The sequence below is a fragment of the Malus domestica genome, chromosome 17 (genome assembly GCF_042453785.1).
Source record: "Malus domestica chromosome 17, GDT2T_hap1".
In the NCBI taxonomy this organism is placed as follows: domain Eukaryota; kingdom Viridiplantae; phylum Streptophyta; class Magnoliopsida; order Rosales; family Rosaceae; genus Malus; species Malus domestica.
Window position 1 is genome coordinate 23,838,013 of NC_091677.1, and position 22,410 is coordinate 23,860,422.

Genomic DNA, 22,410 nt, shown 5'->3' on the forward strand with positions numbered 1-22,410 from the left:
ATCAGTTTAGCGTACCAACATTTAGATTCCATGTGTTAATTAATTCAACAATGAAAGGCTCCGAAGTGTTACCCATTTACTAGTAGTCTAGTATCCATACGAATGCATCTCTATTAATGAAGCAGTAAGACAAGTAGTCTGCTAGATATCCTTAATTTATAAACTTTTTTAGTAGAAAAATATAATCTTTTCAAATAGAAAACATAACGATGTGAAGAACTGTAAAGGTGGACATCAATATGACTGAACTGATCAAATCGGTCAATTATAGTGGCCGGTTTGATTTAGTTTTGATCAAGGAAAATGTCAAATGGTTTTTGTTTATATCATATTTAGGGTCTCGTATTTAGATTTCGTACAAATACCCAGGGGACTTAAATGTAATTATGTGATAAAGGAATGGGCAAATATGTAATAAGTGAGGAGTCTTTATTCTATAAAATGACCTCTCACCCTCACAATTAGGGGAGGCCAATTTCTTAGGCCATGGAAGGGCTCTCTCACTCTCAGAAGCTCTCTCCATCTCTCTCCCTCACAAACAGATAAATACATATTAGTGTGGACGTAGACTAAACCTTGGGGTGAACCACAATACATCTTGTGTTATTTACATTTCTTGCAGATTCACGGTCGAATTTACGTTGTTCCAAGACCTCTGGTTTTGTGCATCAACATTTGGCGCCGTCTGTGGGAAACGATACGAAAAGTTGTGTTGGTTCTCTCTCAATTCTTCATCTCACCACCGTGAATCTGTAAAGAAAACCCAGGAACCAAACAACCCAACACCCACACTCAGAGACACACCCATTCAATTTACAAAGAGAAAAGAAGGAAAAAGCACATGAGATTCGGTTACGTCTCAAATCTCAAATTCAATAATTAGAGACTAAAACAACAACGTCTCATATCGCCTTCACCTCCAACAGTCCTACCAAATCTCTATCGCCAAAATATCTTCCCTGAATCCAAAAGCAAAACTCAAAGATCTGAGCTTTTCAGCTGATCCAAATTTCTCAGCTAGTCCAAATTTCTCACCATATTTTACGCTCTCTCTCTATCGTCTTCCAGCCACCGTCGAGGCTCCTACGCTTCTTTTTGTGGTGGTTGTCACCGGAGATCGCTACCTGGAGAAGCTAGCTCGCTTCGGGGAGCAGCAGGCCGGTTCATTGATCGACAGCAGCCTAGAGCTGAAGCTGAACCCGGTCGGGTTCCGCTACATCAACTCGCGGGTCGAGGCCTTGCACGAGCTCGAGAGTTTCCTTGCTGGCGCTCCCGTCAACTACCCCTATCTGGCGCGCCTATGTCTCCGACCTCGGAGACCTCCGCACGCTTGAGCAGCTGAGGAGGATTTTCAGGCTTTTGACATCCCTCAAGGTCTTTTTGATGCTACCAAGGACCCTACGCCGTTGTCGTTTCGGCCGTTTGGGAGGCTTAGGGTTTTGGAGCTTCGAGGATGCGATTTGTCCACCTCCTTCGCAAAAAGGTTGCTCAAGCTGCGGCACACCTTGGAGAAGATCATTTGCCATAATTCTACTAATGCTCTGCGACATGTGTTTGCTAGTAGAATTTCAGAGATCAAGGACTCACCGTGCTGTTGAAACTCTCGACATGTGTCTGCAAGTCCACTACGACATGTGTTTACAACTATGAATGACAATCGATCCACTAGGTACCCGCCTCCATCACTTGTGTGTTTTCTCTCGATCGGGTAGGATAAGGTTACGTTGCCGTTAAGATTTTTGCTGCTGCCTAGAGTGAGAAGCAAAAATGAAGCATGCCGCATGCTACGCGTGCACCTCCCTTCGGATATTCCCATTGTAGGCTGTGAGCTCACGCCATACCTGCTCCTGCGCCGGCCTGATGTCACGACAGATGATATGCCGGAGTCAGCTAGCTGCTGCTTCCACCATCCCCGTCAACTACTCTGCCGGCCGGCAGTTCGGTTTCACTACTAAAAGAGCAACAAAGCTATGGATTCCTCGCAGTCCCAACAGAAAAGAGGAGGATTGGTATCACTATCACCGTCACAGACGCTAAGGTCGAGCGATAAGTCGGTACGAGATCTGCGATCCGGGGATTCGAATTCGACAAACAGGCATGAGAAGGAAAATGGTGTCAATGTGCAGGTCCTTGTGCGTTGCAGGCCATTACAGCACAGGAGCCTCTGGTATGCTTACTACCTGTGTCATCCAGCCAATCAATATGATCAAGGTGAGAATTCAATTGGGTCAGGGATCAGCTGCCCAGGTCACCAGGACCATGATTAAAGAGGAAGGTGTTGGTGCTTTGTCAGCAGTCATCCATGACACGCGGTGGCGTCAACGCTGTCGGTGAGGCACGTGTACGAGATCACGAAGGTGAAGCAATTCGACCCATATTGCCTGCACATGCCATTGGAGCCCATTTCTGCTCAGAATCAAAAGCAATGAAGTGGTGTCGAAAAGGCTTTCCAAGCAGCTGTCAAAGCAGCTGTCACTTTAAGGAATATTGCCCTTAATCATGGCATCCAGCCACATAACCAAAGCAGTCGCTCATGGAGAAAAGCCGAGACAGAAAAACAGAAAACAAAAGTAAAAGAAGAAAGCAAAAGCAAAGCAGAAAACGAAAGCAAAAGCAAAGCAGAAAACGAAAGCAAAAGCAAAAGCAACGCACCAATGATCTGCAACTGTCGAAACTTTTATTTTGAATGATTTAATTTATTTTTCTTACCTTTCGCAGACATCTGTATACCCCATCAGAGGGTAAAAAAAAAAAGGCAAAGCCCAAAATAAATGGGCTGAAATGTTGTGTGGAGAGCGAAGGCCCATAAACCCAAAATAGCACCAATCAGGTGACCAAAAATACGCCCAGGACTACAAAAAATTATTCGGCAACCTGCCACTATTACCACCAACCAGGTGATCAAAAGTACGCTTAGTACTCCAAAATTATTCGGCAATCTGCCATTATTACCACCAACCCGGTGATCAAAAGTACGCCCAGTACTCCAAAATTATTCGGCAATCTGCCACTATTACCACCAACCAGGTGATCAAAAGTACGCCCAGTACTTCAAATTATACATGAGCATTACTCATGTCAATCACACATAAACATTCATGAGCATTACTCGTGTCAATCATAGATACATTCATGAGTATTACTCATATCAATCATACATAAACATTCATAAGCATCACTCATGTTAACATTCATGAGCATCACTCATGTCAACATCCATGAGCATCACTCATGTCAATCAACATAAACATTCATTACTCATGTCAATTAGCTTCAAAAGCTTCATTTACAAAAGCTCTAGCTTCAAAAGCTTCATTTACAGAGCTCCAGCTTCAAAAGCTTTATTTACAAAAGCTCTAGCTTCAAAAGCTTCATTTACAGAGCTCCAGCTTCAAAGCTTCACTTGCAAAGCTTCACCTACAAAGCTTCAGTACAAGGCATACAAATACCTCATCCGAACAACCGCCACTTCGGCCCATACGTGGATTCAATTTGAAGTCTCCAGCCAACAGACTCTATTGACCGAAGACTTGGGGGACTACATTATGTACCATATATTGGGCCTCTACTGGGCCTCATGAAAAATACTTGAGGGACTTAGCCCATTATTTATGTATTAAGGAGCAAGCCCTTATTTTATAAAAGGGACTCCCTCACTTTCATTAGAGAGTATCCATTATTCATGTACTGAGGAGCGAACCCTTATTTTATAAAAGGGACTCCCTCACCTTCATTAGAAAGCAACGCCGCCAGCTGAGCAACCGCCTCGCCATAAGCATCACTCCTAGCCCATCACTTATGTATTGAGGAGCGATCCCTTATTCTATAAAAGGGACTTCCTCGCCTTCATTAGAGAGCAATGCCGCCAGCTGAGCAACCACCTCACCGTGAGCATCACTCATAACCCATCACTTATGTATTGAGGAGCGAGTCTTTATTCTATAAAAGGGACTCCCTCACCACCATTAGATAGCATCGCCGCCTACTGAGCAACCGTCTCACTGTGAGCATCAACTCTAGCCCATCATTTATGTATTAAGGAGCGAGCCCTTATTCTATAAAAGGGAACCCCTCACTTTCAAACGCCACAAGCCGAGCCAACCAAGGCAACATAAGCCACGAGCCGAGCAGCCTCGTAACGTATGCTACTTCTAGTTGATCATCATTTCAGATTGAGCACCGCTTCATATCGAGCATCAGTTCAAGACAACATCTAGTTACTTCGGCCCACACATGGATTGAATTTCAAGTCTCCAGCCAAAAGACTCTCTTGACTGAAGACTTGGGGGACTACTGTTTATACCATATTTAGGGTCTCGTATTTATATCTCGTACAAATACCCGGGGGACTTAAATGTAATTATGTGATAAAGGAAGAGGCAAATATGTAATAAGTGAGGAGTCCTTATTCTATAAAAGGACCCATCACCCTCACAATTAAGGGAGGCCAATTTCTTAGGCAATGGAAGGGCTCTCTCACTCTTAGAAGCTCTCTCTATCTCTCTCCATCTCTCTCCCTCACAAACAGATAAATACATATCAGTGTGGATGTAGCTCAAACCTTGGGGTGAACCACGATACATCTTGTGTTATTTACATTTCTTGCAGATTCACAGTCGGATTTACGTTGTTTCAAGACCTCCGGTTTTGTGCATCAACAATTTTATAAATGAACCAAACTGTTATGAATTGGTTTGGTTACAGTTTTGATCTTTTTGTAAACCTGCCAAAATCCAAGTTGATTGACCACTTACATTCAAATGATTTAATTTTATGTATGAGTCTTTTTATTAGCTAATAACTAGGTAATACTGTTGAATTTAAAGGTTGATGGATCATTGAAAATAATTGAGTTGTAACAATTTTAATTACTAAATTTTAATACTTGATGGTGTGTTTAAGCTTAGGATGGTTGATGTATAGAAGAAAAATGGGTACGAGAGTATTACATTTTTTCTTTTTTTGAATAAATGATATGATATATATTAAGGGGTGGGATAGTAGGTTAAGCCTCACAATGTACTAGCAATAATGTAATTCAACCTAAGACCTTTCACTTACAAGTAAAAAGAAATATCACTAGATTGTAGTACTAAGTGGTTAAATTTTGTTATTGTACTTGGACAAAAAAGGTGAAAAAATAAAATTGGTTTCAAGGCAAACTGCCTAAACGACCCAAATCAAATTGTTTGACATTAGTTTTGGTTTGGGTCAGTTTCCTAAGGAATATTTCTCGAAAAGGAACGAATCAAGTGGTTGAATTGTCGTTGCCTTGGTTATGAATTTAGGGGAAAATCTACCTTCAACCGGACTGTACCCACTTTTAATAAAAAGGTTAGTTAATTTTTGGTTTAACATATATTAATTTTTAGTTAAAAATACGAAGGCTAAAATGACTAAGTAGATGATTAGGGGTGGGTTAAAAAAACCTTTAAAAAAGGGACCAAACACCGTATCGAAAATCGAAAAAAATTGAACCAAAGCTTATTGGTTCGGTTTCGATTTTGAAAGTTTGGAAACCGAACCGAACCAAATCTCTTTACACTTTATGAATGTATGCCCATGATGTTTCTTTTGTGAAACTTTGTTACCAAGTTTGAAACTAAGGTCTGGTTTGGTACTGAGGTGACTATGAAAAAAGTGGATATCAAAAAAAGCTGGGAGTTTTTCTGTGTTTGGTAAACATTCAGCTTCAGTTTTTTTTTCACAGTTTTGGGTGAAAAAAAAGCCAAAAACACAAAGCTGCAAAACACAGCTTTGAAAAACCGGTTTTTTTTCACATCTGTTTTACATAAAAGTTTACCAAACACTATATTACTTTTTTTTTTTCAAAAACACTTTTACAAAAAATTTTACCAAACACTCTGCTGCTTTATTTCACAGCTGCTTATTCTCACAGCACAGCAGAAGCAGTTTTTTTTCAAAGCACAGTAGAAGCAGGTTTTTTTCAAAGGACATCAATACCAAACCAGCCTTAAGCCTAGGGGTTTTTCAAGGAGCATACTTGGTTCAATTAGGGAGGATATTTCATTGGTTGTAGAGGAAAATTTTGGAAGGCTTTAGAACTTGGAAGAACTTCTCTATTTGTTTGCTTTTTGAATAAATATGCTGATCATTTTTCTTTACAATTGAGGTTGTAGATAGAATATGATATGTACAACTACCTTCTACTTTCCCCATTTTCTTATTATTAGTTTACCAATGCATGCATCTTTTTTAAATTCTATATTAAAAAAGGATCAAATTTTATAAAATAAAAAAAAACCAAAACCGTACCAAAACCTAACCGAACAAAACCAAACCGAAAAAAAACTGAACCGTAAAAAATCGAAAGCAAAATTGAATCGAACTGAACCAAATTTTTGGTTCGGTTTCAGTTTTGGCAAAAAATCGAACTGAATGAAATTGAATCCACCCCCAATGATGGTTTAGGAAAAAAACCAAATTAAGAAGATTTTAACTTCATGAGTGTGGAATAACAATGAGATTAGTTTTACTTTTCCGAGTGTGGGATACTCTAATTTTCAAAGAAAAAAAAATCTTAACTTAAAAAAAAAATTGAAGTGGGTCCTAATGTGCCAGCACATCATCCATGTCATTGCCACGAGCACACTCCCCCTAAGGATTTTGGATCCCATCTGGATCCAAATTATGAAGATTCTAGGGATCCTCACATTTTAGCCATTCATCGTGCATAAGGTTAGAAATTATTTGATTTTTTATGTAAAATTAAATATAAATAGTATCTTACGAAAACTAACCGCACGATATACGATGAACGGTTAAGATATGAGAATCCTAGTAGATCCTAAGGCCATCTCTAACCGAAGGGTCCAGAGGGCCAGATGGCTGAAAATAGCCCTAAAACCGTCTCCAACCGAGGGTTAGGCCAGAGGGCTCTGGAATTTGGGAGGGCCCCACGGGATCAGAGAGGGTTGGAGGGCTGGAAGGCTGGCTGCTATCGGCCAGCTAGCCAACCCCAGGCTGGCTATTTTTTTTTTTAATGTTTTCCTATTGCTGTCGGTTATAACCGACAGCATTAAAGAAGAATTTTTTAATACTGTCGGTTATAACCGACAGTAATAGTTATTCAAAAGCAAAATTTTTCTTTTTAATTACTATTAGTGTCGGTTATAACCGACACTAATAGTTTGATTTTTTTTTAATATAACGGCTAGTAGCCGTTGTATTAACTTTTTTTTTTTTTTTATGAATTTAAACTTCTTTTTTTCCTTTTTTTTTTCCTTTTCATATGAATCAAATTTTGTTTCATATTTTTTTTCAATTTTATTTTACAAAATTTGTTTCAATTTTTTTTAAATTCTATTTTTTCCTATAACTTCTATTTTACAAAATTTGATTCATATTTTTTTTCATATAACTTCTATTTTACAAAATTTGTTTCATATTTTTTTAAATTCCATTTTTTTTCCTATAACTTATATTTCACAAAATTTGTTTCATATTTTTTTTCAATTCTATTTTTTTCCTATAACTTCCTAGGCCATTTATACAACATTAAATTAAATTAAGTAACATGAAACAACATTAAACAATATGAAACAACATTAAATAACATTAACCAACATACAAATTATACAACATAAAAAAACATTTAACAACATGAAACTTAAACAACATTTTAAAAAACATTTAACAACATAAAACTTAAAAGCCTACTCCATGCTTCTTTTGGCCCAAAGATGTGCAACAAGATCCTGTTGTAGGTACTTATTTGTGGCACGAGAACGTATCATTCTATAGCGCCTCATATACTCATTTATAGAGATACTACCAGTTCTTAGATTGAAAGGCAAATTAGGCCCATCATATATTTTTGCTAGAGCCCTTCTTGACCTATTTGGATCTTCTTGGTCATCATCGGACTTTCCATCAATATACCCATCTCGCTCATCCTCCACTATCATATTGTGTAATATGATGCAAGACATCATGATGGAGTTCAAATTTTCTCAACTCCAGCCTCTTGCCGGTTCGCTGATAATCTTTCACCGTGCTTGTAGAATACCGAAAGCTTTCTCAACATCTTTCCGGTATGCCTCTTGGTGTAAGGTAAACAACTTTTCTGCATCATTCCTAGGGTTTGGAATTGCTTGGACAAGTGTCGCCCACTTTGGGTAGATGTCATCTGCCAAGTAATACCCCATATTGTATTCACGACCGTTGATGTAGTAGTCAAGTTGAGGTGCTTTACCTTCCGTCAAGTTATTGAAGAGGGGTGAACGCCCAAGAACTGTAATGTCATTTTGGGATCCAGGGACTCCAAAGAAAGCATACCAGATCCATGTGTCATATGAGGCAACTGCCTCTAACACAATAGTTGGCTTTCTCGACCTTCCGCTAAAGCCTCATTGCCATCCAGTGAGACAGTTTTTCCAATCCCAACATGCAGTCTAATGACCCTATCATGCCCGGAAACCCACGGTCTTCAGCTTTGTGAAGGAGCCGATTCAGATCTTCTTGATTTGGCTCTTGGAGGTACTCGTCTTTGTAAACCTGAACAATTGTGTTACAAAATTCTTCAAGAGTATTAAGGCATGTAGACTCAGACATACCATGGGTTTCATCCATCGAATCAGCTGAGGAGCCATATGCCATCATTCGGAGTGCAACAGTAACCTTCTGATGAGGTGAGAAACCAGGGCGGCCTGCTCTGTCCCGCTTCTGTCGAAAGTATGGATTGACCTGCTGGACATCACGAAGTAAACGCTCGAAGACATGACGCCTCATCCGGAAGCGACGTCTGAAATCCTCTTCTGTGTGCACCGAGTTGGGGTTGAAATAGTTGTTCATCAGATTGGCATGCGCCATCGCTCTGTTTCGTGGTTTGTAAGAGCGACCAGCAACAGAGCCACCCCATTGAGGTTGTTCCTCAGTTGGTTGACACACCATGGCCGCAGCCATGGCTGCTGCCATGTTTTGTTTGTTGCGCCTTACTTGAACTTCTTCATCAGACTCCTCATCTTCTCGTCTCATTTGCCCCCATTTTGCTTCCAATTTGGAATTGGATGAGGACCCCCAATTGGAATTGGATGAAGATCCAAAGTTGGAATTCATTGCAAACTTGAATTGAAAGAGATTGAATTGCAAGAGATTGAATTGAAATAGATTGAATTTAAAGTTGTGTGAATTATAGCCCAATATCCACCCTATTTATAGCAAAAAAAAATTCAAATCCAACGGCTAGCTGACGTCAGCATGATGTCAGCTACCAACGGCTAGCTGACATCATGTTGACGTCACTTAGCCGTTAGATTTGAATTTAAATTGTAGTTTTTAAATAATAAATTATGTTTGGCCCTATGACCCTTTGGCCCTCGGTTAGAGACGGTTTTTTGTGACAGCGCTAAAACGAGCCCTCTGGCCCTTTGACCCTCGGTTGGAGACGGAGGCCAATATAGCCCTGTACTGTTCATTAAAATATTAATATCTTGGAGAATCTTGGAGGGCCAAATGGCTAAAACGAGCCCTCTGGCCATCCCTCGATTAGAGATGGCCTAAGAAGATCCTCTTCCTCCTCCTCACACCAAAAGAGCTACCACTCGGCAAATTTCCACCGTTGATCAATCCACTTCCCGCGATCATCAACAACCTTTGCGGGCCTAAACAGCGAGCCGGCTTGCCCCACCAGTGGCACTATCGTAAAATAACTCAGTAAACCGCAATGCTTTTGATCGCCCTCGTATTTACAGACAGAGCTCTCTTCTCTCTCCATATGCAAAAACACCGAAATCTCTCTCTCTCTCCCTCCCTCCCTCCCTCTCTGAGCTCGGATCACCCGGATCGCTAGGGTTTCTCCAACTGTGATCTCAGCCGGAGCTCTGCGAAAATGGTGAGTCCTTTGATCTCTTCCGGCTTCCCTGAACGTTGCCCACATTAGACTGCATCTTAGATCTGATTCAAATCCGTTTCGATTTGGTGCCAATTTCTCATTGTTTGACGAACTACATCAATTTTACTGAGACTGTTACAATTTCTTAGGCTCTGTTTGGTTGCATGGAATTCGACGTTTTCTCAATTCTCCATTTTCGTTTTTTCGTTTCTCGGCGATCAAACGGGGCATTTTATAACTTGAAATTTATCGAGATCTGGTGTTCAACGTGGTTAAATATCAATTCTGCATTGTTATTTACTGTATCCGTAACCCGGTAGATATCGGAGTTTGTAAGTTTGTTTGAGATTTGGTGTTTTGATTTTGCACTGATTGGTTTTCTTTGTTTTTGCGATGTGTTAACAGCCTCTCAGACTGGAAATCAAGGTAATTTTATATCTAATTCCTTTAATCTCGTTCTGATAGGTATATCCGATCTTGGGTTCTCGATCCTAATAGAGTTATATTTTGAATTGTGTGGGAAATGGTCTAATATAAATCTTTTGGTTCAGAGAAAACTCGCTCAAAGATCAGAGAGAGTAAAATCTGTGGATCTGCATCCAACAGAACCATGGTAACTGCATTGTCTTCTGTATTAATTTAGTATTGTCTTAAATTTGATATTAAAAATGTAATTAGTAACAGATTAGCAAGTCACAAGAGCAATGCCATGCACCTGAGCTCTTCTTCCTGATGTATCTCATATTTATTTTTTTGTTGTACATCTTACACTATGAGGATGCGCTTGCCACTCAAATTAGGATAGGATCCTTGACATTTTCGTGAAACAATAGGCTATTGATGATTCCTTGGTGGGAGTAGCGGTACCAACCTAATACTCTTTTAGCATAGTCTTTTTCATATTAAAGTGGAAGGATGTGGTCTGCATTTTGCATGAGGCAGCACCCGTTGGCTGGGGTGCCATGGCAGTGCTAGTTTCTTTTATTTTTGTTTTCACATTTCATGATTGTCTGTGTAATTAATTTTATATGAGGACTAGTTATAATTTGAATTTCCATTAGAAATGGGTTGTGATGAGCACTTTGGTTCTCCTGCCATTTAGTTAGGATAGGATCCATGTTAATTTGGTGAAACTGTAGTTTTGTGATTTACCATTAATGTGTTGAATGATAATTTCACTGCAGGATTTTGGCAAGTTTATATTCAGGGACTGTTTGTATTTGGAACTACCAGACGCAGGTATGATATAGATCTATTCCCACAAGTTAGCATTTCCGAAAAATCAATTTATACTTTGTAATAGTCATCTTTGCTCTTTGTATATCAAGTCATGTTAATGATGATCATGATTGATCCTTTATCTTATTATAATTTTAAGCCATTTCTGAAGTACATGTAAAGCTTGATCTTAAGCGGAATATGCAACTATCTTAGAGTGATTGTTGCACCATAACAGTTGAACTCGTTGGTTGGTAAGATTAGGTTCATCACTTGCTAAACAAGTCTTTTGGTTTGAACCGAAAGAGATAGAAATGAAGTAATTGAACTTGTACACTTACGAGATCACATATGCACATCCTTAACTGTGTACATGTACCAAAAGCCAAATTAAGGGCAAGGAAGCAATTAGTGATTTACTGATCTTGGACTGTACGATGACATGGTTTGTCTGCTGTTTAGAATTCATTTTGGTTATTATGTCAGATGTACCCTTATACACTGAGCACATATAGCTACCGGCAGAAACTTTATGGTTACAGTGATCATTTCACAAATCTTTTTCCTAAATGTATTTGATCTACTTTATAGAAATTCGTTTGTTGTGATTGATACAGTATCTTTTGTGGTATTGTTCTATTCTGCTATGAAAAAAGGGTATTGCTATCCACACACCCAATTTTACTTCTCACACACCCCTCTCAATTTTCGGGCATTAGATCGAATGAATTGAACAAGATCAACATCTAAAAATTAACAAGGGTGTGTGCAAGGTAAAAATGGGTGTGTGAATAGCACTATCCAAAATAAAAATAAAAATAAAAAATGTTTAGCATCCCTTCCTTGGAGAGTTATCTTAAACTTATAGTGAGCTTTTGATATTTAGGTTTCTTTATTTGGTTGCAGTAAGAATATGCTAACTTGATTTTTTTTATACTGTTTCAGACCATGGCTAAGTCTTTTGAGGTCACAGAGTTACCAGGTATATACTTTTCCTGTTTGTGAATATTTGAGCTCAATAGATATTCCTTCTGGAATTTTGCTCTGTAATATCATGATCATGTTGTAATGTCTAAGTCACTGGTTTGCAGTTAGATCAGCCAAATTTATCTCACGCAAGCAATGGGTTGTTGCTGGAGCCGATGACATGTTTATTCGTGTATACAATTACAATACAATGGATAAGGTTAAAGTATTTGAGGCACATACAGACTACATTAGATGTGTGGCTGTCCATCCTACACTCCCTTATGTGCTATCATCATCCGATGATATGCTTATCAAGCTCTGGGATTGGGACAAGGGTTGGGTTTGTACTCAGATATTTGAAGGACACTCCCATTATGTTATGCAAGTGACATTCAATCCGAAAGATACCAACACATTTGCAAGTGCATCTCTTGATCGCACCATAAAGGTATGCAGGCATGGTCTGGCCTTCCTTGCATATTCTACTACTGTTTTGTATAATTGTGCTAATTATGCTACTGGAATTTTTTTTTCCCAGATATGGAATCTAGGCTCCCCAGACCCAAATTTTACGTTGGATGCCCATCAGAAAGGAGTAAATTGTGTCGATTACTTTACGGGTGGTGATAAGCCTTATCTGATTACTGGATCTGATGATCACACTGCTAAGGTCTACCACAACTTAACCTTTTTCTTCAGTAATTCTTTAATGTATTTCTTTGTTATGATTTGGAAAAATTAATGCATAGTAATATGGAAACAGGTGTGGGACTATCAAACCAAAAGTTGTGTCCAGACACTTGAAGGCCATACACACAATGTTTCTGCTGTATGTTTCCATCCTGAGCTTCCTATTATAATAACAGGGTCGGAGGATGGAACAGTTCGAATATGGCATTCAACCACTTACAGGTAATTCCTGTGCCATGCAACATTTCTACATCTCACGTCCTAGGATGCTATATACTTTGGTTGATTTTTTTGAAAAAAACTTTAAGTTGTTTCAACTTCTTGAATGTTAACATTTTCGAACTAATTCCTCTATTTTCAAATCATTGAATGGCAAGGCCAATGATAATTGTGTGCTTCATCTACAGGCTTGAGAACACATTGAATTATGGGCTTGAAAGAGTTTGGGCTATTGGATACATGAAGAGTTCAAGGCGGTGAGTTTGGAAATCATAGATACTTACCCTTTTATTGGACTTATATAAATAGATGCCCCTTACTTTTTGTTGACATTTTTATTATTTGCTTGAAGTTTGTGAGAAAATGGACCCAGTTAAGTTCGGTGGTTTGATTTTCAAATTTCAATGCTGCACGTGTATTATCCTATATGAACTGTACTCAAAATGATTTTGTTCTACTCATAAACTTGGTCAGGGTTGTAATCGGTTATGATGAAGGAACCATTATGGTAAAACTTGGCCGTGAAGTACCTGTTGCAAGTATGGACAATAGTGGAAAGATCATTTGGGCTAAGCATAATGAAATTCAAACTGTGAACATTAAGAGTGTGGGAGCTGATTTTGAGGTTTGAGCTCATTCAGATCAACCTTTTTTCTTTGCTGCCCGCTCCCCTTTCTCTTTGGTAGTTGACATCAGTCGTTTTATATTTGCTATACTCTATAGGTTACCGATGGAGAGAGATTGCCTTTGGCTGTTAAGGAGTTGGGTACATGCGATCTTTACCCTCAGGTGAGGTTTTCTTTGATTCTTATTTTTCAATCGTCTTCTGATTTCATATCTGTTAATTTTTCTGTATCTTTCTTGTCTTGTTCTGATGTCGTCAAGTTTATCATGTAATACATTCTTGGTTGAAGCTTCTGTATAAATTTCTTTGTGATCTCAATATTTTTATGCTAATAGTTTCTGCTCCTTTCTTGAGAGCTACATCTTTCAGTTTCAATAATGTCTGCTGCAACCTATCATTTTTACTTGGGAAGGGAAGATGAGGGGATGTGTCTCCAGACAATCCTGTTTTGAATGGATGGTGATAGACTCTCAAGTCTGCTACTGTAGTTTCCTCATACTGGCTTCTTGTTTCCCGCTTTAAATTGCAGGATGCAAATTTTCCTGTGTATTGGATATTGTTTGCTGTTTTTCAGTTCTGTGGGTGTGCGTGCAATACATGCTGATTTCTCGCTGCTCAATTTTTTGTTTACAGAGCTTAAGGCATAATCCCAATGGGAGGTTTGTTGTTGTTTGTGGAGATGGAGAGTACATTATTTATACTGCTTTAGCCTGGAGAAATCGTTCATTTGGTTCTGCTTTGGAATTTGCTTGGTCAACGGATGGAGAATATGCTGTTAGAGAGAGTACTTCGAAGATTAAGATTTTCACTAAAAACTTCCAGGTTTGTTATTTTTTAGTTTATCAACATGCATTATATCTTGTTAAAAGTTCAACTCAGAAAACTTTATTTCTTTTATCTTTTTCTTACTTTTTGTGTTTCAAAATGTTTATCTTGAATATGTTAATAGCTGTCAATTCTTTGCTGCTATTGTAATCCCTTTATTCTGCAACTTGTCATTAATTTCAGCGTTTTGGTTATAGTTGTTGTGGGATCTTAGATATCACCTTAAAACTTCTATTATTGATGTAAGTGGCATATTTCAGGAGAAGAGGAGTATTCGACCTACATTTTCGGCTGAACATATTTATGGGGGAACTTTATTGGCAATGTGCTCAAATGATTTTATTTGCTTTTATGATTGGGCCGAATGCAGATTGATTCGGCGAATTGATGTAACTGTTAAAGTGAGTATCCCCTCCCTATCTCAAATAGCCTGTAATTGCTGTTTTCATTTTTCTTTAATTATATTTCTTTTGAACTTGTCAGAATCTCTATTGGGCTGATAGTGGTGATTTAGTGGCTATAGCCAGTGACACATCATTCTACATTTTGAAATACAATGTAAGCATCTTTGCTAGTTGGGTTCTTCCTCCCCCCATTATTTAGCTTTTCATCATTCATCTTTCATAAATGGTTTGGAGTAATGGTTTGTGACATTGAATATGATAATGGTGCAGCGGGACATAGTCTCTTCATACTTAGATAGCGGAAGACCTGTAGATGAACAAGGTGTTGAAGATGCTTTTGAGCTTCTCCATGAAATGAATGAACGTGTCAGGACTGGTTTATGGGTTGGGGATTGTTTCATTTACAACAACTCCTCCTGGAGACTTAATTACTGTGTTGGTGGTGAGGTAACCACAATGTTTCATTTAGACCGACCAATGTACTTGTTGGGTTATCTTGCCAATCAAAGTCGGGTGTATCTGATAGACAAAGAGTTCAAGTGAGTGCACTTTTGGTTTGTGTTATTGGAAATCATGATGGTCATCTACAACATTAAGCATCTTATATTGTCTTTTTTTTTTTGGTTCTTTTTATGTTTAAACTTTGCAGTGTAATGGGGTACACACTACTTCTGAGTTTGATCGAATATAAGACTCTTGTGATGCGTGGAGACATTGAAAGGGCCAATGAAGTTCTGCCGTCAATTCCTAAAGAGCACCATAACAGGTACCTATGAGTGACTTTGGCATTATGGCATCAGATGCCCCCTTATTTCTGTGAAATGTTGTATATGTGGCTTGGGAAAATAACTGCATTTCAGTCAACAGGATTAGGAAAACAACTGGCCATGAAAGTGTTCCAAATGGATCACAACTCTTTGTATTTTTTTTTTTAATTTTTAATTTAAGCCTCTTAATTGGCACTTGGTACTTCTGATACACAAATTTTGCCTCCACCCACTGAAATGAATTTAGTAGTAATATTCTTTGCAGACCTATGGAAAACTTTGATCCTTGGTACTAGTTTACAATTTCAGTAATATTTCTTTCCGTACGCTGATTATATAGGACTTGAGTAGAAACTTCCATTGCAATTTTTTTTCACTTTCCAGATTTCAATGGCAAATTTAAAACTCAAATACGATGCTTCGTTGTTACGATCTTAACATGTTTTGTGGTGTTTCCCTTTGAAAGTTAACTTTCTCTGTGTTTTAATGATCATGGATTGAAATTGAAGTTTGATAAATTGATGACTGCTTAAATCATAATGGATAATTTCCTATTCTTGTAGTGTGGCTCGTTTCTTGGAATCACGAGGTATGATAGAGGAAGCACTTGAAGTGGCTACCGATCCTGATTACAGATTTGAACTAGCCATACAGCTTGGTAGATTAGAAATTGCAAAGGTAAGTCCAAGGAGACATAACTTTGATGTTAGGTTTTTATACGTGTTGTAGTCGTTAGAATGAATGATATTGTTTATTTCCAAGTGAATATTCATGTTGTTTCTTGCAGGAAATTGCCACTGAGGTGCAAAGTGAGTCTAAATGGAAGCAGTTAGGTGAATTGGCTATGTCTGCTGGAAAGGTATGTTGGTTATTTATTCTAACTCTTTCTTGATAATATGCATATTAATTCCTTAACCACAGCCGCATTTGTCTCGTATCCCCACCCCACCCCACCAATTGTAACTTGCACCTTTTGATTACATCTCTGTCTATATTATATTTTTGCAGTTAGACATGGCCGAGGAATGTTTAAAGCATGCCATGGACCTGAGTGGTTTATTATTGCTCTATTCTTCTCTTGGAGATGCTGAAGGAATATCAAGGCTTGCAGTCCTTGCTAAAGAACAAGGGAAGAACAATGTTGCATTCCTTTGTTTATTCATGTTGGGTCGATTGGAAGAGTGCCTTGAGTTACTGGTGGAAAGGTAATTGCTTATTTATTCCCTCGAAGTATGACTACACAGAATAATGCAGTAAAAATTAATGATTAATAAAGCATTCTCTTTGCAGCAATCGGATACCTGAGGCTGCTTTGATGGCTCGATCTTATCTTCCAGGCAAGGTTTCCGAGATAGTAGCTATTTGGAGAAAAGACCTGAGCAAGGTGACATTATGAAATTGCTTTGCTTGTCTTATTTTGACGCTCAAGTCTGCAGTTCTTATTTGACTTCAATTGGTGTTAAGAAAAGTAGATATGGCAACTCGTATAGAAAACTCACACCAATTTGTTGTTAGATACAAAAGTTATGATGTGTGGGCATGGCAGTCTTATATCACCTTTTAGGGATATAACATGGTTGTGACATACAACACTACTTATTTTTCTTTCTATGTTATTTTGTTTTTTTAGAATCCAGAACATTGCTACCAAAAACATATTGGCAACATTCCCTTTTACATGTATATTCTTTCTCTAGGAAATTTCGGGTTGCAATTCTACTTTTCAAAGTTAAGGAAAAGCTAACTTGCCTCATTTTTTATACACATATCTGCGGATACTTTTACTAAAATAGTTTTTGTTTTCACGTTTTCCATCTCATTTTTCAAAAAATACTCCTGTGGATCAACTTCCTCCATAGTTGGTTAACTTGGTTTGATGCAGCTTTGCATGTTTGCATCTGTCTGTTTACATATTTTATGCTGTTATGCTCAAGTATAATTCATTAGATGGCTTCTCAACTTGGCTACTCTGCTGAAACAGTACAAGATAACGTACATGCATACACACAGAACCACATATGCATGTGCAGATGCATAGTAATTACTTACATATGTAATTGGATTGGATGCATTCATATGCATCCACTTGCGTGTCCTTGTCTAATAACTTAACTTTGATTCATTGTTAACCTGTAGGTTAATCCGAAAGCTGCTGAGTCTTTAGCTGATCCTGAAGAGTATCCGAATTTGTTCGATGATTGGCAAGTTGCTCTTTCTGTTGAATCAAAAGCTGCAGAGACAAGGTACCTCTGCTGTGCATATGTTTGTGTATGCACTGAGTGTGGATTTACGTACCTACTATCATTTGGTTCACAAGTTTCTCGATATCTTCTTGTGAAAATGTTCTCTTTTGGCTTCACGATATCTCCCTTGAGATGTCAGTTGCTCTTAGTCATGGTTTATTATATGATATATCATCTTCTATTGAGCTGTATTAATTATTTTCGTTTGATTGTTTTAGGGGTGTCTATCCTCCCGCAGAGGAGTACGTAAACCATGTTGATAAAGCACACATCACCCTTGTGGAGGCTTTCAGGAATATGCAATTGGAGGAAGAGGAGGAGCCTCTTGAAAATGGGGAAGCAAGTCATGAGGTATATACAGTGGATGAAAATTTTAGGCCAGTTTGAAATTTCCTTTCGCATGAACAATTTGTTATATGAATTGGCTTTTTAACTCTAGTGCTTCATTTCCTTTTTCGATCTGTTTTGCTACAGGTTCCTGAACAGAATGGTGAAGAAAATGGGGTACAGGCTGCTGAAGAACAGGATGGAGAAGAAGGGAGCCAGGAGGAGGCTGTTGTGGTGGATGCTGATTCTACGGATGGTGCTGAACTCATTAATGGGAACGAGGCTGACGAAGAGTGGGGTACGAATAATGAAGGAACCTCGTCAGCCTAAAAAGCTATTGGTTGGGCCAGTGTGAAAATCCAATTTTGTCTCTGGTGATTAATTGATTCTGAAGTGCCATCTCTGACTCCCATTCTGACAACTTTCTGATTTCACTACTTCTACCACTTTCTCTACTAACTATTATTGGATATTATACGTACCTATAATCAACATTATAATTATGTACCTGGGGGTCGCAGCTTATTCTAAGTAGTTACGGTCATGTTGGAATAACTGCAACCCAAATTTTGAACATTTGACTGCTTACGGTGCCATTACAACATTTTTTTTTTCTTAGAAACTTAAAGAAAAAGAAGTTTCCACTCTACTTGTTGGTTGGGAGGGGGTTTATACAAGGAGAGAGTCTTGGGAATCTAACATCTTTTCAAACCAAATACTCAATAGAATCCAACGCTGAAGAGACAAATTGGATTTTGAGGAGCCTTTTCTTTTTTGTCCCAAGTTCTCACGTAATTTGATACTTCTGCTGTTTTGGCTTTCCCCTTGTTTGCTTGTGTTCTATATGTTCAGGTTGTTTTCTTGCATCCTAATTCTCTCATCTTTTACTGTTTGCAGTGCTTACACCACGTCACTAGGTCCCTATGAAGACTGCTGGTCCAGCTGTATGGATCCTTTACGGAGGTGAGAAAAGGTTCATATATACTTGGGATATGCCATCAGATTTTATGATACTCATAGTTTCCATTCTATACGGGATGGCTGGCGTTATGGATAGGTTAGGTTAGGTTGGCCATGTTACAGACTAAATTTCTTCACATTTTTATAGTATCCAGGAGCCATTCACGCTGCCCTTTTTCCATGCAAAGTGAGCTATGAAACTGATGTGTTGTAGGAAAATCTAATTTATTAGTTTCACCGATCAAGTGTGAAGATTATTCCAAATCATTCGTACACTTTTGCTGTGTTCTGTACGCATTCTTATTTCTGATGCTTGCGTAAAACGGCTATTTTAATTTGAAATATTTTCATAGCACTTAGTTCATATGAAAAAGCTGTTGCATCTAGTTATAATTGTACCGATGTGCCTGGTCATTACGATGATCTCTTTTTTCTATTTCCATTGTTTTTTCCTGATAGGTCTCCTGCAAGGGGCTGACAAAGAGGTGATGTAGCGGATCGGTAGTCTCTGATACCCGGTGGTGTGGCTTGTACCCGAGTTATAGTTTGTCATGGGGCACAACATAAATTAGTTTCATAGCCGTAGTTAGTTTGCTCTTCCGATTGCAGTTTTTAACATATTCTTTGAGGGCATCTTCCGGTCATAAAGTTTTTCTTGTGCCATTGTGAATGTAGAAAGAATTGAGCTAGGGATACAAGGTCGTCCATTCAAATTTTAGATATTTGGTTCCCCTTGACTCTTTATTTTTTTGCGTGTTTTGGGAATTCTTGAAATGTGAGTTATATTGTAAACCTGTATTCATAAGAGTATATACATTTTTAGCATGATACAACCAACTTGGGCTCTTCGCTTCTGTTAGCGTTCTATCCCCGTTCGTATTAGACCATAATGCTCAATTGATTCTTGTGGTTGTAACAATGAAAATGCGGACCATTGTTGCGGTTCCTTTGGGGACATCTAACAAGACCGTAACAATGTAGGCGTGTTCATTGATGTGAAGGGAAACGATTTTTGAACTCCACTTTTCTGATTATGCACGGCCATCTCTAGGTGCATTGCTTTATTTGAAAAATGCCACTGATTGTAGCATCTAGTTCCCCAAAAGTTCAGTCTTCGCAATTTTGAAGAGGTCTCAAGGTCGAACTCCCTCGTGGTCGATTAATACTGTACTGCTGTACTCTATAAGACAATAACCTCAATATAGTCAATAAAATTTCGGTCCTGACTTCGGCCAGTTATGTATAAGAATAAACTTTACATTTCAATCCCAACGTGAGCCAGTTGTTTACAATCACAAATTCGATATTGTGTCCTTTCTTTTATGCAAGATGGCATCTATCGAGGCAAATTTATGACGTACAATTTCACCACACGTATAAACAAAATATGATCAAAATATTATCATATCTTGTGACATAATGGTATTAGAACCACTTTGCGGTTCGGTGTGAGTGTGCCGACGAGGATGTCGGGCCCCTAAAGGGGGGATTGTGAAATCCCGCATCGACCAATGGAGAGAGGGTGATGTGCCTTATACGTACATACTCTCCTCCATATAGCACAAGACCTTTTGGGAACTCACTGGCTTTGGATTCCATCGGAACTCCGAAGTTAAGTGAATTCGGACGAGAGCATTCGTAGGATGGGTGACCCATGGGGAAAGTTCTCGTCTAAGTTCCCAGAAACAAAACCGTGAGGGCGTGGCTGGGGCCTAAAGCGGACAATATCGTGCTACGACGGAGTTGAGACTGGGATGTGACACCTGGGACCACCTTGGTCCCTCTATGGATCCGCCCCTCAGCCCTTGCCACTCTCCCTTAGATCATCTCCAACCCTTGGGGATAAAGCTTAAAATTTTTAAACCATAACCTAGAAATTGCTTTTCTTCTCCAATGGTTATGGCTTAAAATTTTGGAAAATACCCAAAAATGGGACAATTTCTTAATTTTGGGACAAAAAGAGGACAAACCGGCCATGCACGCCATGCACAAAACCGAAATTACTAAAATACCCACATATAAATACTAAAAATCATCAGCCCATTGCATTATTGTTCCCATTTGGAAGAGATGGATGTTGAGAGAGCTCTGTGAGCTCTGGGTTTCTGGGTTGAGCTCAGATCTCTGAGCTTTGATTTCGAAGCAAGGGAAGTCCAAAGAGAGGCAAGAAGAGTGAGTGAGGTTTTGGGTTGACCTCAGACCTCTGATTTCGAACAAAGGAATACGAGAGAAAGGTGAGAAGAGTGAGTTGGGTTTTGTACCATTTTTCTATTTTGGCCGGAAAGTTTCATTTTTTCCAGCAACTAAAACTTCGGTAGGCATAGTAAGGTAGGGTGTTTAGTTCCAAGTTTCTTCATCAATGATTTATGTAATAAATGGGTTGTTTGTAAGATAAATCAATACTTAGAAGTTAAATTATGATATGTGTTTCATCTTGGGGCATATGGGTTGTGGAATAAATTTCAAGTTTTGATGTGCTAGAAGACTGAGATGGAACAATTTCTAGTTCAAGTGTTCAATTGCAGAAATTTGTGAAAATTTTTTCCGTGGTGTGCATGGCTACATCTTAATATAAGAAGCGGGAATGTTCACTAGTTATGATGCACGTATGTTGTGCCCCATAATTTAGCGAGTATAACCACTACCAAGTTGGCCTCGGGGAAAAACAAAATTAAGAAAAGAAAAAAAAGCTTAGATGACGTTAAGGATCATGCGTGTCCATGAAATAACGACAACAAGTATCATGTTTTCTACGTGCACGGTTAAGTGGTGGTTGATATACGTAACAAGACTTTTCAAACTGTCACTATCACCTTATATACGTAACAATTATGTTTTAATTGTATCCACTATACTAATATGTTGCCGTTAAAATTTCTCCCCCTCAGTGCATATCATGTGCATGTACTGTACATATTATGTGCATTTGGTGTGCATATAGGGCATATGGTGCATATTTACATCTCTGATACTCTTTGCATTCACGTAGTTTACTACTTTTTCCTTTGATTCAGAGGCAAGCCCTCAAATATGAAAAAAGCGAATGAGTTCGTGAAACAATTTCCTTTGATTCAGTTGGGTTATTTCGTGCCCATTCAAACTGCAACTTTCAAATCCTTGAAATATTTGAACCCAATCAAATTTGATACCAAATTCAAATTAATGAATCTTCGATTCTTCATATAAAGTTTAGGGTTATTTATTTGATTGCGTCATTTTTCTGATTTTGAAGAGAGCTATGAGCTATGGGTTTTGGGTTGAGCTTAGATCTGTGAGCATAAGATGTGCATGTCGTGTACATACAATGTAT

At 38.5% G+C, this 22,410-nt stretch overlaps 1 protein-coding gene across 3 annotated transcripts; it reads left to right on the forward strand.

Annotated features, from left to right (window-relative positions):
- The first annotated feature begins 9,686 nt into the window (after positions 1–9,686).
- Positions 9,687–19,937, forward strand: LOC103405491 (coatomer subunit beta'-2). Of its 3 annotated transcripts, none has more exons than XR_524443.4 (25): positions 9,687–9,853; positions 10,259–10,279; positions 10,405–10,466; positions 11,038–11,092; positions 12,017–12,053; positions 12,163–12,488; positions 12,579–12,710; positions 12,804–12,952; positions 13,138–13,206; positions 13,424–13,574; positions 13,673–13,738; positions 14,208–14,396; positions 14,660–14,800; positions 14,883–14,957; positions 15,074–15,342; positions 15,453–15,569; positions 16,134–16,248; positions 16,358–16,429; positions 16,579–16,775; positions 16,861–16,954; positions 17,707–17,813; positions 18,032–18,164; positions 18,288–18,514; positions 19,038–19,103; positions 19,560–19,937. XR_524443.4 is itself a non-coding variant. In XM_008344498.4 (25 exons), the coding sequence occupies exons 1-24, from the start codon at positions 9,851–9,853 to the stop codon at positions 19,055–19,057; spliced, it is 2,751 nt and encodes a 916-aa protein (XP_008342720.1). In that variant the 5' UTR covers positions 9,687–9,850; the 3' UTR covers positions 19,058–19,103; positions 19,560–19,937. The 3 variants fall into 3 exon arrangements, 1 of the variants encoding a protein (XP_008342720.1); XR_524444.4 differs by having other exon boundaries at positions 18,288–18,480; XM_008344498.4 differs by having other exon boundaries at positions 18,288–18,438.
- Positions 19,938–22,410: the final 2,473 nt, after the last annotated feature.

Bases quoted from the DNA above. Each gene is read 5' to 3' on its own strand.
- LOC103405491 (XM_008344498.4), top strand. The intron at 12,489-12,578 runs GTATGCAGGCAT...TTTTTTTCCCAG, and splicing joins CTCTTGATCGCACCATAAAG to ATATGGAATCTAGGCTCCCC. The intron at 16,955-17,706 runs GTGACATTATGA...GTTAACCTGTAG, and splicing joins GGAGAAAAGACCTGAGCAAG to GTTAATCCGAAAGCTGCTGA.